This window comes from Paroedura picta, chromosome 6 (assembly GCF_049243985.1).
Source record: "Paroedura picta isolate Pp20150507F chromosome 6, Ppicta_v3.0, whole genome shotgun sequence".
In the NCBI taxonomy this organism is placed as follows: Eukaryota; Metazoa; Chordata; class Lepidosauria; order Squamata; family Gekkonidae; genus Paroedura; species Paroedura picta.
Window position 1 is genome coordinate 48,254,359 of NC_135374.1, and position 15,059 is coordinate 48,269,417.

The window sequence follows — 15,059 nt, forward strand, 5'->3', positions numbered from 1 at the left end:
CCAAATCATAACCGTGGGAAACTATTGTCTGGATCAGCCCTTTAAGAACTGGTCTTTTGGAACTGTGAAATACTGCAGTGGAATCTAGTAATTAGCTGAATGGAGTGATGAAAGAATTAGGAGGTCATGGTGTGTACTCAGCAGTGTATAGTAATTGTAGTAATGTTATAATAACTGCCTCTGGGTGAGTCAGAAACTAGGTATGTGTAGGCGGGCAGGTGAACTGTTTTTAATGGTTTTAGATTTGAGTCATATGGTTCATGGGTGGTAAATCTCACAATTCAAAGTTAGGGAGGTTTAAAAATTAGAAATACAATTTGACTTTGCTGAAATTTTGGTTTAAATTGGGCTTCTCTCTCTTTTTTAATTTTTATATCTTAATTCAACTAAATTAATAGTGCAATAGTTCCCAGCAGCACAACCCAGTGTAAACCTACTAGTGCTCAACAGCAGAACTCAGTGCCATTGTGACAAATGCCAGCACAACAGGACCGATGTAAACTACAGAATCACAAACCAAGCTGTGGTGTGTGTAGCAAGGAAAGAAGAACCATTGTAATACTGTCCAGCAGCAGGAAAAAGGTGGGGGAAGGCACCTAAGATAGAAGAGAAAGCAAGAAAACCCTAAACCGAAAGACCCGCCACACAAACACACCAGACCAAAATATGAAAAGGTGGGAAGGGAAGCAGAGGAAATAAGCAACGAAGTGTCACTTCCACACTCCCCAAAAAAGACAGACTGAAGAAAAGAACCTTGAAGATTGTTGGAGAGAGAGAGAGAAAATTCAAGTAAAGTAATAGATTTTTTTTAAAGCAGAACCTCTCCACACACCATACTCACAAGCCCCACAAAAGAGCCAAAAATGAGTAAGCTAATCAAGTTTTAAAACAACTTCAAAGAATCAAAGCCAAGAAACAAAACAGAAAGAAGAACCCTTGGCCTCTCCCCCACACCTTACCACCAATCCGCAACAACTACAAAATTCCGGTTGAGAATGTCTGCCATATATGGTTGTCCACCTGCCCTCATTCCCAAAATGGCCAATGATGGGCCTGGAGGGGGTGGGAAGGGGAGTTGTCCTGGGTTGGTATCTAGACAACCATTGCTTCACATCCTTATTCTGCACAATTGTGCCACTTCTGTGGTTTCTCAAAGCCTGAGGAATGTTTCAGGGGTTTCACGACAGTAAAAAGTTGAGAAAGACTGCTCTATTTCATCTTCCATTAAGTACCTTGCATGTTTATTCACACATTCGCAGTGACCATTGAATTGTGATCCTGGAGGACTTTGCTAGGCCTGACCACCAACCAGCACACAGACCAAAATCTATCACAAATTTTGACTGGTCCATCACAAATGCTAATTAATTTTACTGCAGTCTGTGGTGGTTCTTGAGTGGAGATAGACAGGCACTGATCAATTAAACTGTTTGCAACTTCAAGGCAATAGTGGAGGGGAATTTTCCAGCCTTGGAAACACCAATAGAAGTCTTCTACAGGTTAACAGGCACTGCTGCCACAACAAAATAATCATTCTGGTCTATGGGCTCAGAAGGCTATATATCGAGTTGAGCTCTTTCCCCCTCCTTTGTTGGCTGGTGAAATTATTCATTGATGTGCTTTCTGTTTGCTTGATCTCCTTTGTGTTGCTGGGGTTCAGAATTATGGTGCAGTGGACTCTAGGCTCTGACTTTCAGTATGGGGACTTAGATATTGTGCCTTCTTTCCCTCTCATCTCTCTTGTTAGTGATCTGTTCTGCTCTCTGCTGCGAGAGTTTGGGAAACCAGAGATCTGGCTCTGCTGCTCTTCCTGTACTCACACTGAGCACAGGAACTTTGCTATTGGGTGTCTTTCAACTCCCTCAACACACTAGTGGTCTCGTCTGCTGTTGGGGTTTGGAAAGTTTATCGAATCGAGATTGGCATCTTGTTTCTGTGCTCATGTCGAGGACAGGGGCTAATCTACTGGGTGCCTTTATACTCCCACCCACACTCTCCTGCTAGTGATGTCATCATTTACTTCCTTTAACCCACCACATCTATTGTCTCAGAGATTTTGAGACTAACACCACATCCACTTCCTTCTCAGGGCTTCCAGAGGTGGAGCAAGGACTCCACATGTACATATGTCATGGCATAGGAGTGGACTCAACCTTTTGAACCACCATATCAACTTCTTTCTCAGGACTTTTTACCTACAACATCTACATATGTCTCATTGCCTTCAAGCTACCATGTCTATTCCCATCTCAGGGCTTTGATAAACCATATTGACTATGCTACACACACAACAGACTTCCTTCCACCACATTTAATGCCTTCTGTGGGCTTCAAGCCACCATCTCTACTACTCAGGGCTTTCGAGCCACAACTACGGTCTTCTCAGGCCCTCAAGCCACCACATCTATGTAGGTATCAAGGTTTCCAACACATCATTACATCCTGGTTTGGGTCTCAGGGCATATTGCCTTGGTTCTGCTGGGTTGGTGAAAATGCCCCTGACCTTCAGTTTTTCTGGAGATATTTTCAAGGATTTTGATTCTGTTTGTGTCCTTGCTTTTTTTGCTGTTCTTTTTCCCCTCCTCCATTGGAAGCTATGAAGTATGGATCTCCCTCTTTGACAGGGATTAACTGAGACTCCATACATCGAATCTCCAACAAATTTGGAGGGCAGGTGGAGCAGTCAGCTGGATATCTGCTTAGGTTTAGTTTTTCTAGCACACTCGGGGGGGGGGGGTCGTCCTACCAAGTCATAATATTCCCCAACTGGTTTAGTATGACAGTTTTTTTTTGGGGGGGGGGCAGGTTGTCTGTGACTGTGGTTCAGTTGTGGGCCCAGTGAGAACCACATTTCATCCCCATATTTAGAGTCTGCTTTGTGCTAGAATTCAACTAAGATTCTCTCAGCCTCTATTAGAGTGAATCACATTCTGATGTTCACTGCTATCTACCAAAACTCAGCCAAGCATAACTAAAGCTGTGATATAATCCACATGTTTATTTAACAATATGAGTATCAGAGTTCTGACATGGATTATGCTGATGAGCAGCTAGCATTTTTCAAAATAAGGGGCCCTTTCTGAACTATGCATGTTTGCCCTTGTTTGGGAGACAGTAGCAGCAACTGATGAGGAGAGAATGGTTGTTGAGCTGACACACAGTTGGCTCATGATTGGAAGAGCGCATTTGTAGCCCATATTCCTTGAAGAAGAGTTCCTGCATGCATTCATTGTCTTTAACCACTGTTGGAGGGGTGAAGAGTTTAATTTTTTGTTTGTGACTTGAGATGACAGAGTACCAATAAGGTTTCTAAGCTAAGTACTAATATAGGCTAGTATAAAAAGTGCTTCCTTTTCAGCAAAATCCCCTTTCCAGTTCCCATCTTTAAATCTGCCCTGCAGCTATGTGTGTGTGACTGAGGTCAGAAAGCTGTAGCCTCCTACATGGTTATTTATAATCTGACACAATTATGTCCTTAGGGTTTATAGGATACGTAGGAGAGGTATGAGTGGCTGCAGAGTTAGTTGCTCTCCTAAGCTGCATTGGAAGATGGAAAGAGGGAGCAGTTGCTCCTGGATTGCTATTGGATTGGTGCCAGGTGGTATTTTTTGGCATTTGTTTTAGGCTGTTTGGTTAAGCACATTTGAAATGGAGGCATCTCTCTATAGGAATTGTTTTGTGTGCTTAGGTTCAACATTGGACTGATTGGTGTGAGTTTTCTGGGCTGCATGGCCATTGGAAAATCCACAACAACCAGTTGACTCCTGCCATGAAAGTCTTTAACAATTCATTCAACCTTGGACATCTGAACAGCCATCATTAAGTATATTATAATAGTATTTATGCAGCTGATGCTAGAGAAAGCAGATTCTAGGGCATACATTGTCCCTTTGGATAGGCTCATGTTTGAACATTGTTATAACATTCAATATATAAAGAATATAAAAAGTTTGACATCTTATACTTAGCTTTTTTGACCTATTGAACACAGTGGAAGGCAAAATGGCCAAAGGTGGCCCAGCACCTCCATGGCCACACTCTTCTATTACCATGCCTTCAAAGGATAAAAGGCTGGCCTCTGGTGAGGACTACTGTGGAGTTATCCCAGGTAGGATAAGAAATCTCTTCTTGCATGGTATGGGCAAATCTTGACTAACATGGGGAAGCCCAGGTGAACTGAGGAATCTCTTGCCTTGTGCCGGGTGGGGTGAGGAGAGTCCCAACTTGTGTGGAGTCAACCTGGCCCGCTGGGATTTACTGCCTCTGTCTTAATATACAGTCCTACCTGTAACTTAATTCTGAGTAGGCATGCAAACAATGAGGCTGGAATGACTTTTCATCTTATAAAAAACTAGAGGCAAAGCCTGAGTACCCAGGAATACAATCGGTGCTAGGATGCAAACCTATGGCCTCCCTGGGGGCTGGCAACATGGCAAGAGCTCCTCCCACTCTTGGACTCTTGAACCCCACCTCCAAACCTCAAGAAACATTCCTGAACTAGGGGTCACCAACCTCCAGGTGTGGCCTGGAAATCTCCTGGAATTGGAATATACAGATCAGCTCCCCAGGGAAAAGGGCTGCTTGGGAGGGGGGACTCTACAATGACAATTCATCTCCAGGCTCCTGGAAAAGAAAGGACTTACTTGGGAGGGGGGATAGAGGTTGCAGAATGGGAGTGGTTGGGACTGGGGAATTTACTGGAATTACAGGTCATTTTCAGGCAACAGATCAATCCTCCTGGAGAAAAGCCCTGGCTTTGGATCCCATGGAGATGCAGGGGTGCCAGGCTCCAAGTGGGGAAAAAAGAGAAATGTTGGATGGTAGTAATGGCTAATAACAATAAACATCAAATAATTCATAAACTTATCACAGTTTTTTCCTTCAATGAAAATATGTAATAGCAAAATTTGTTTGAAGAACTGAAAAGCTTTCAGTCTGTAAGTTCTTCAGTTCAATATCAATTAAATCAAAAACAGTTGTATGTTAGAATCATGTGCTCTACTACAACTCTTTAAGGCAATGACAATTTGTACAGCTTCTAATGTGTGAGCTGGATTTTATTCCCTGCTCGTCCACATGCTTGGTGACCTTGGGCTGGTCACAGTCCTGTAAGAAACTGTTCTCACAGAGCAGATTCTCTCAGAGCTCTCTCAGCCTCATATGGTATCTGTTGTTGGGAGAGGAAGGGAGGAATATTATGAACCACTCTGATACTCCTTTGGGCAGTGAAAAGCTGGGTAAAAAAAACCAACTTGTCTACTGGAAAGGATGCTACTGGGAAACAGTATATTTCCCCCTCCACATGTCCCCATGGTGCTTCTGTGCCCCATCTACAGTTTCTCCATCTTCCATTCCATTGGTCTCAAATTTGCTTTGCTGTGATGGTCTTTGAAAGATTTCAGCAAGACCAAGGTGGACCATATGGAAAAGGAAAGTCACACCCACATCAGCATTATGTGCTGCAATTTCCCTAGGACAGAGGCTTTTCCAGGCTGTCCTGGGTCCCAGAGGGATGATGGGGGGCATTTCTGGACCTCCCACAGCCCCTCCTCTAGTATATTCTGACATGCCTAACAGAAAGGAAGGGGGGGGGGGGAATATGGTTTTGACCAAATCAGGGGGGGAGGGTCTGATTCTCCATCCCCTTACAAACCTACAGAAGTGCTGATACCTTATCTTCAGCAGAAATATTCAATGAGATCCAAGCCAAGGTGAATCTTGTGACTTACCATGACTCATGAGAGACAGTCAGGTGTGGACTTCTAATCTGGCAAGCTGGGTTTGTTTCCCCACTCCCCCCCTCCCCATGCAACCAGCTGGATGACCTTGGGCTTGCCACAGCACTGATAAAGCTGTTCTGACTGAGTAGTAATAGCAGGGCTCTCTCAGCCTCACCTACCTCACAGGGGTCTGTTGTGGGGAGAGGAAAGGGAACGTGACTGTAAGCTGCTTAGAGACTCCTTCAGGTAGAGAAAAGCAGCATATAAGAACCCACTCTTCTTCCTCTACAACACATTGTAGGAAGTATCTAATTTTCTCCAAGTAATTACAGAGGTCTCATGCCATAAAACAGGGGTAGTCAACCTGTGGTCCTCCAGATGTCCATGGACTACAATTCCCATAAGACCCTGCCAACATTTGCTGGCAAGGGCTCATGGGAATTGTAGTCCATGGACATCTGGAGGACCACAGGTTGACTACCCCTGCCATAAAACAAGAGGTAATTGGGGAACAGGTGGACAAACATATTTAAATGAGTTAATCTATTAAAGAAGCCATATGTGCTTCCATATCAGCATGTAGTATTTTTTACCATTTGGTTTGAATCTGTCACATCCCATCAATGGGATCCATGTGGTAGAAAAGCACAGGGGGGGAATCCCTCCTCCCTGCCCTTCCATGCACAGTATACATGTGCATTCTACAAGGGGTTGGACTAGATGACCCTGGAGATCTATTCAATTCCATAATTCTATACAAACCTATAGAAGCTCTTTTCCCAGTGATGTCATCACAAGTCACCCAGTTCACATGAAAAGCAGCATACCTACCCTTCCTCTCCCCACAACAGACACCCCATGAGACAGGTGGAGGTGAGAGAACTCTGAGATACCTGTTCTACATGGATAAGAGAACTGTGACTGGCCCAAGATCACTTAGCTGGCTGCATACAGAGAAGATGTGAAGATCCAAACCTAGCTCTCCATATTAGAGACTCTCCTGCTCCCAACCAATACCCAAAGCTGGCCCAGTAGGCCAGTAGATGCTCTGCTGCTGAGCCAGAGCCCCTCCCCCTTTCTCCAAGGGTGCTACCCTGTGGGTTAAGTGCCTGGTGGAGAGAACCCAACCTGACCTTTGCACAGCTTGGGAAAGGCTCACAACCTTGAGAGTTTTCCAGAATTACCAGAACATAGTGCAGCCTGTGACAAACACCTAATACTTCCCTATCGTAGCCCCTGCCTGAATGCTTCCCATGACCAAGTACCCCCATCCCCCCAGCAAAGATCCTTGGTGGCGCTAGTGGTAAAGGAAGGCCGGACACTTGCTCTGGCCATCCTTTTAAGCCCGCTAAGGCAGCGGGCCACGCCCACACCTGGCTGCAATTAAAGGTGACCAGCTGAATAGCTTCCCGCGCAGCCTAGCCACGTGGGAAAAGAGCTGGGCTCCCTCTTTGTTCTGCCGGTGCCCTCCGCACCGCTAGCAGTGGTGGCCACGTGCCCAGGTAAGTGGCACTGTAGCCGGATATGTGAGCGAAAGACAGAACCCTGCCATTCCGTCAATATCACTGGTGGAGCCTGATCTCAATTTTCCAGCACCGAAAGAGTTAAACTGTTACCCGCCAGGATTTTTTGAAGTCATACGCTAGAAAGTTCCTTTTGTATTACTGGGGAAGTAAAGGTTGAAACAAAAAATGGGTTGTTCCATCCCAAACCGTGGCGCTTTGTTGTCCATTTACATCGGGTACTTTTAACCATTCATCGGCAGGGTAAAGTTTCACACATATTTCATGTTCTTTTTTTTTTTTTGGGGGGGGGTGCAGGGGATGAGCGAACGAGTCTACATTTGCCTAAGGCGTTGGGACGGCTCCTTTAAGGTGTCCCGAGTCGGCATCAGACCTGCAGCAGCGACCAGGACAGAAGGCGCTCGTACCGCCTGCCAATAGGAGGCCCGAAACTTCAGCGGCTGCAGCCTCCGAAAAGAGGGAGGTTTCCGCTTCGCCGCTCTTCAGGAAGGTGGTGAAGAGCTTCACTCTTTCTCCACCAGGGGCTGGCTGGAGGCGGCGGCGGCGGCGGCGCTTGGAAGTTTTGCACGCACTCTGCCATCGTCCTCCTCCTCTTTTGTGTCCCGTCCATCCCTGGCTTGGGCGAAGAGACGCGTTCGCTTCGCAGGGCGCCGAGGGCAGATGTTGGCTGCTGCGAGGAGCTGCCGGGGTTCCCCTGTTGCCAGCGCCGAACTACCTTGGCCCGGGGTCCCAACTTTGGGCGCCTAGTGATGGGATCCAGGGCTGCTGCAGCTCCTCCTTCTCCTGCTCCTCCCGCACAGCCACTTCTGCCTGCCTTGTGCTCGCCCAGCAGCAGCAGCGCAAGCAAAGCCTCGCCTAGAGCAGCCGCCGTCGGCCAGTCTACGCAGCTCTCTGCCTGAGTTCTCCGCTGGCGGCGGCGGCAGAGGCAGCAGCAGCAGCGGCGGTAGCACTTTCTCCACTTCGCGGAAAGGGCCGGGGGGGCGAGTGTGAGTCACGGAGCTCGTTTTGCCTTTCCCGAGGAAGCGGGCGGCTTTTGTTTCTGTCTCCTTGTCGGATGGTCTGCGCCGGGGCCACAGATCGCCCTTTGGGATCGCCCGGGGCCAGAGGAAAGCCAAGCCCCCACCTTCCCTGGTCCTGACAATAGAGGCTGTCGGCGAAGGGCGAGGGCGAGCCTCCCCTCTCCACCCAACTCCTGGAAGGATTCAGGAGCCGGCGCTGAATATTAAGCCGCTTGTGGATTTACAAACTGGGAAGCGTTGGAGGCTTTTGGGAGAAAGTCCTCCCCCTCCCCCTATTCTGCTAGCCCTCCCTTTTGGCATGAGACTATCGACAGGCTCCACCTGGAGACAATGATCGCGGAGTTTGCTCACTTCTGTCTCCTTGGATTAATATGTCTCGCGTCAGGTAATCGCTGCTGTCCCCACTTTTGTTATTCTTCTTGTTCTCAGGAAAAAAAGAATGGGTTGCTTGCTGCCCCCCCCCCCCCCTTCGGGGCAGGATCTATGCACTGCTGATTCCCATTGGTTTTAATAGGGGAGAACCGAAGCATGTGCTAAATTCCTGTCGCTCACAAGGAGACTCTCCGTGTTGGGAAGTGTGAGGGACTGCTCAGTCCTGTGGAGATGTCTTACAGTTTTCTCTACTTCTTTGACCCCCTCTGCTTCCTTCTTCTCTCACCTTCCCCCATCCAGTTTCTTTCTACCGCTTCCAGTGGTTTTTGGTGTGGTGAGAGTGTGTTTTAAAGGCAATTTTCTAGCCTTGCATTTCTGGAGGAGTGTGCATGGTTTGCATCCAGTTTTGAGGAAGAAAAGCAGGCGTATTAGTACCCGAGGACTCCTGTGGCAGCAACCCAGAGATGCTTCTGCGTTGTTAGTCGGCCTCTAGCTCTTGAATACAAATTGCCAAAGAATGTAATATCCCTGTGACCTGATTGCACGCACTTGACAATATAAGCCTAGGCTTTTAGGCTCAGTTACTTGTGGATCTCTGTATGTGTGACTCTTCTGTAAAAGCAGCTCTCCCACATGTTCTCTGTTTGCCTTAGCCATCCTAGTCCACAACAAGAGGGCCATTAGTACTTGTTTGATGTATCTGAGGGCTGTAATTAAAACTGATCATAAAGAAACTGCAGGAAACAACTTCTTGCCATGGGATGTGAGTAGTTTCTTCTGGATTTCTTTTGAAGTAGAAAGTTTAAAGGGGGAGGGGAGTGCAGGTATTGGCAAAGAGTTTAAGGCATACTCAATGTGTGTGTTTATTGATTTGCTCATGCAGTATCAAATTCTTGCCTTTATACAAGGATAGCTGCTCATTGTTTAGGTTATTTACATAGAAATAAATCTCCATGGAATTGATTTCAGCGTTTACTTTTAAATAAACACTAGATAACTCACTCTAAGTAGTTTTCTTGGAATTAAATTTCATTTCAGTGAGAATTCGAAGTAAGATGCCTATCGATCAGGGCATAAGTCTTGTTTTACAGCTGCTAAATCTTCTGTTGTTCTGAACTCAAGTATGTACTCTGCTGTCTGAGTTAATTATGCATGGAAGTTTTGAGTTTACTGTGCATAGCCTTAAGTGGATAATTTTCTGGTCTGAAACAGTTTTTTTAATACTCTCTGCCTCATCCAGCCCTCCCTTTGCTCAACTTCCTTCAGCAAGTTTGAGCAAGTTACAGTCAACTTGCAACCTTCAAACAGTAGATAAAGTGGATTATAGATTTGGACAGTAGCTACATTTAAAGTATACTTTCTTTTTTTGCATATTATAGTGAAACTAAGCAGTGGCTGTTTCAGTTAATAATTGCATGTTCGCCATTTCTGTAAAATAGCCTTATATTGACCAGCAAGTTCCAGTGGTGTCACACATGTGCTTATCCATTTACCCTTGAGTGCATAAAATGGTTACAACTCCTTGAAAACTGCTCCTTTAAGAACATGAGAACAGTCTGTAGAAGAAAATGAGCTACTTCCCAGGTACTAACAAATAAGGCACACAGTGGAGGCTACTTGTCAGCTGAGTGTTACGGGAATAGGACAGGACATGGGGTTAAACCTAAATCTGTGTCTAGTTCTTGTTCAGTTCTCTGAGTATTGTCACCATCTCAAGCAGTTTCCATTATTTAATGGAGAACACTTTAGGAAAGTGGGATGCAAATCATGGCCACTGTGTTAGCAAATTGTCCCCATTGTTTCTCTTGCCAATCCACTTGTGCCCGCTGTAATTTATAGCCCAAAGTTCCTCTGTGATTATTTTAAATTCACTTTCCCCTTAAAGTTTATTCACAGATGTAAAGTGAACTGTCAAGTGTGATAAATGGGGGAAGGAGTGATAATCCAATAGATGGTGGAATTATTGGTCAATGTTTGATCTGAGTTCATGAATGTTGGAAAGTTTCAATTGCTGTGAATGTGATGTAGTTTGGTGGTATACTTTACTTTTAAAAGTTATGGTTCTGAATATTCTTTAATAAGTGTTTTGTCTTTTAAGATGCCATGTATGGGGGGCTTGTCTTTCTTTCTGCTACAGTTTAAAAATATGTCCTATGTTCACCTATGTTTAAGTATCCTCCTTTGATCTTATTACAAGTTCAAGCATATGTCCTTTGCTTGCCGTTCTTCAGTATTGAGTGGACCTTTCCTGATTATTTTAAAAGAAAGTTCTGTAAGGAGATGTTAGAAGTATAGAGTCTTGACTGTTTGTTATTGTTGTTGTTGTTTGTTTGTTTAAATGTGAACAAAGAGTCACTGACTATATTCTTCTTCCTATTCCATTCTACCCTAAGCTGCCTTTGATTTTTTTATAGTTGTGCCATCAGAGTTATTAAAGTTCTGGAGATGCAAGATGCAAGATTGAATGAATTAAGTTCTGAAAAGATAATAGATTGAATGAAAACAAAGACAAATTAAGAAGTGTTTGCTTTTGTCAGCATCTTGACATGTTATTAAGTTGATGGTTAAACATTATATTTCATTTATTTGTCAAAGGAGTGTATAGTCTTATTCAGAAGTGCACAGTTGTCTGCTGTTCTTTTGATACATATGTTTGACTGACATTGTTGGCTGTAATTGTTACTATAATGAATGCTAAATCTTTCCAGCACTTTGAAAACTGTTTACTCTATTGATATTTGTTCCTTGAGCTCAAATTTTGGAAAAATGTTTATTTCATTGTATTACTACTTAATGAAATGATTACATTTGGTTCTTCCACTGAAGGCTAAAGGGCACTTTTATCTTACTAAGGATTTTTGCAAGGAATAGATACATTCTTGGGTAAAAAATAAATGCTTATCTTGTTCTTTCTTCCCATGCTCCAAAACATTGCTTGTGTAGCTGATTCCACTGAGAGTACTATAGGGGTTGACAAACATCATGCAGGCCAAAATTCACTTGGTGGCCTCAGAACAAGCATCTGAGCCCAGACAAGCCCAGTCTCTTAGATTTCAGCAGCAGTGTCAACCCTGACTTCTATTCTATTTAGATGGGAGATCTCCAAGGAATGCTACGGTCACATGACACATAGGCAGACAATGGCAAGACACCCCTGAATGTCTCTTTCTTGGCTAGCGGACAAACTTAGGATCTCCTGGTTATACTACACATATGCCATATGCTAAATAATCTGAAGGACAAATTAGCACTCAAGAGAAGGGCTTCTTAAATACTTAAGATTCAAAATCATTCCTCCCATCATACTGCAACTCCCACTGAAACAAATATATGAATGATCTTTCTCAGAAGACTGTTGTTCACTGAGGTAATAGAGATGAAACACTTTGAATACTTACAATGCTGGATGGTACTGTTACTGTTGCCTTGACCGGGATGGCCTGGTATCATCGGATCTCAGTAACTAAGCAGAATTCACCCTGGGTAGTGTTTGGGTGGGAAATCACCAAGGAATTCCAAGGTCTGCTTAACAGAGGAAGGAAGGCATGAGCCAACCACCTCTTAGTCTTTGGCCTTGAAGATCCTACATGGTTGTCATGTGTTGGTTTTGACTTTATGGCACTTCACATGCACCCATATTATTGCTAATATTATTCTGTCATTTTGTCAATACCAAAACTGAAGTGGTAAAAAATCTAGATATTCAGCATATTTTCATGTTGCAGAAAACATCCCAATACTAGGCCTCCTAGGACCACTAAGGTAAATCATGCTCATTTCATGAATATAAAATTTATAATCCAGTTTTATATTTACACATTGTCTGTTTTGAGGACAGAGTAAGAAATACATTATTTCAGGGCTTGAGAAATCTCAGATCACCATGGTTCCTAGAAATTTCGCAGTGGAACCAAATATTTTTGAAATTATTTTATTCTGGAGTATCTCAATTCAAAGTACAGAGTTTATTTATCATTCCATGTCAGAGTATGTGGCATGAAAACATGTGTGAGTGAAGTTCTTGTCATTGGTGGTTTATGTGTAAATTTTACACTGTTTAGTGGTGGTGGATGAATGTATTTCTTAACTAGGTGCATCCGAGACTGGCACCGATATTCAGTGATGGAATTATCAGTAATAAAAAATAAGTTAGTATAGGTTTACGGGCCATATTTTTCTTGTAGTAGAGACAACCAGGGCTATCCCTGTATTTATATATAACAATTTTGTCATCATAGCTTTAATAAAATTACAAAAAAAATTGTGCAGCAGTTAGGATTATGTTTTGTGGTAATAGTAATTAGAAAATATGGTAATTAAGGAACTAAATACCCTAATTTAATAAAATTAAAAATGAGTCTGGCTCCTAAATTTTGGGATGGCTCTTAGAGCTGAAGAAAAATTCATCAAGGTCAACATTAACTTTCCCCCAACAGTTACAAAAAGTGCAGAGACACTACGGATTTCAGACGTTTGTGTATGAAAAATAGTTCTTAATTGTCAGTTTAGTTCACTAGAAGGCCAAGCTGACCCAAATATTCTCTTAACTTTAGGTAGCATCTGAGATTCCTCTTCCGTGAAGAATGATATGGTTTCCTAGTACTAAAATATCACTTTCCTTTATATTGTTTATACATCTTAGGCCAAGTGCTGCTATTTTTATAAACTTGTATTCCTGAGTTCTTTACAGAAAGAATTTTTACTTTATGTTGCTTGAGGAAATGTTGTTTATCCACTGATATTTGTTTGGCATATTGAAAAAGTAGAGAGGTGCTTAAACTAGATTAATTTTTCCAAATAAACTTGCGCAAGTTTACCATTCTTCCTATTCCTACTGTGTGCGTGTAATGACTCCTTTAGCAAAAGCAATACAGGTTGTTTCCTGAGAAACAGGCTACATAGTTGCTGTTTTAAAACACAACAGCTTTCTCTTTTATTTTCTAGTTTAGGTTAGATTAGATTAGATAATATTTATGAAGGAGTCCTTTGAACATGGGAAGTGCAGTCTCTTAGAACTTTATAAAGCTGTTTCAGAGCATGCTGTACAGTTCTACATCCCCGGCCTGTGTGTATCACATTCTTCTGTGGTAGCTCACGTATCTGTTTGCAACTTCTGCATTCACTTTGTGAAATTCACAAATCTTGATTAAACTTTCTTCTGGTCTCCTTGCCACATACCCAGCAAACCACAAAGATTGACATGCTAGCCAAGAAACCCTACACCTGTTTTCAAAACTGTCCCCTGTGGCAGTCTCACCTACAGTCCACATGGAAAAATATTGTTAAAGGGTGTTTCCAACAGGGTAGTTTTGTATGAGTATCACTTCTGTATGCATGCATACCCATATATACGATAACCTTATGCATATCTGTTTTCCTGTGTGCACAAATAGTGGGTGTTTAATGGCAAGTTCTGTCAGTACATGTGGCAAAATGAACATTTTTCTCACATTTTACAGTGTGCAGATAGTTTCTTCTTTTGAAAAATGATATCTAGAAGGAAAAAACAGTCTTGTGTGAAGTAACCCTCGGGGTGCATAACGATCTTGAAGCAGAGACATTTTTCAATTAATGGATGGTTCACATAGCCTGGATGGATTTCAAAACCTTCCACACCATTCCTCTGCAAATTGCGAACAGGTTTGCAAAAGGGGACTAGATGGCTGGCGCTACTGCCAGACAGCTCTTTTTTTTTTTTTTTTAATAATGATTTTTTTTATTTTCATAAAGATAGAAATATAATCATCATTTGAGAATATACGACCCCACATTGACTCCACAGTGATATAAACTTTTGTCCAAAACTCTAAGAGCCATGAGTCTAAGAGCCGTCCACATTTCCACTACATTTAAAAAAAAAAAAGGCCTGTTTAGATATACAAAAGAAAAGTTATTATTAGTCAACTTACTTGAGAGATCGTAGACCTCACATTAACTGCTTGATACAATCTAAGAGCTATCCTAGCAGATATTTCTAGGTTTGAGTTAGATGCTTAACATTAAACATTTCTTATAGCACAGTATGAGTTTTGGCCCTGTATCAATACCCTGATGAAGGGAGAGGAAAAGTAGGGCTTTGCCTTAAAGATGTACAAAGAAAAAAAAATTACAAAAGGATTTCATAATTTCTCCTTATCCTTAATACAGATACATCTACAAACCATTTATACTTGACCCATTCTAAGAGCCATCCTGACAGGTATAAGTTGAGAGCTTTGCATTTTCTACAGATCAATATGGGCTTTGGCCCTATAACAATACACCAATAATAAAAAAAAAAAAAATAAGGGGGGAAAGCCCCATTTTATATTTCCAACGCTAACGATTATATTACCTATATGCCTACTAAGAAAAAGAAACAAGAGAGAAAAAAGGCACTGCTTCCCCTTTTTCATAAAAGTAGCAATGTAGAATACAGTATATGT

General features: G+C 42.8%; 1 protein-coding gene across 5 annotated transcripts in view; it reads left to right on the forward strand.

The window, feature by feature from the left end:
* The window catches only part of ROBO1 (roundabout guidance receptor 1), a 795,752-nt gene that overhangs the window by 451,065 nt on the left and 329,628 nt on the right, over nt 1–15,059 (forward strand). Inside the window, exon 1 of one of the 5 annotated variants that reach the window (XM_077342369.1) lies at nt 7,730–8,647. The exons of the other annotated variants lie outside the window; for them this stretch is intronic. Within the exon in view, the coding sequence (XP_077198484.1) occupies nt 8,593–8,647 (55 nt within the window). The 5' untranslated portion in view covers nt 7,730–8,592. Of the gene's footprint in view, nt 1–7,729; nt 8,648–15,059 lie in introns of those variants that run through there. 5 annotated transcript variants of the gene reach the window in all.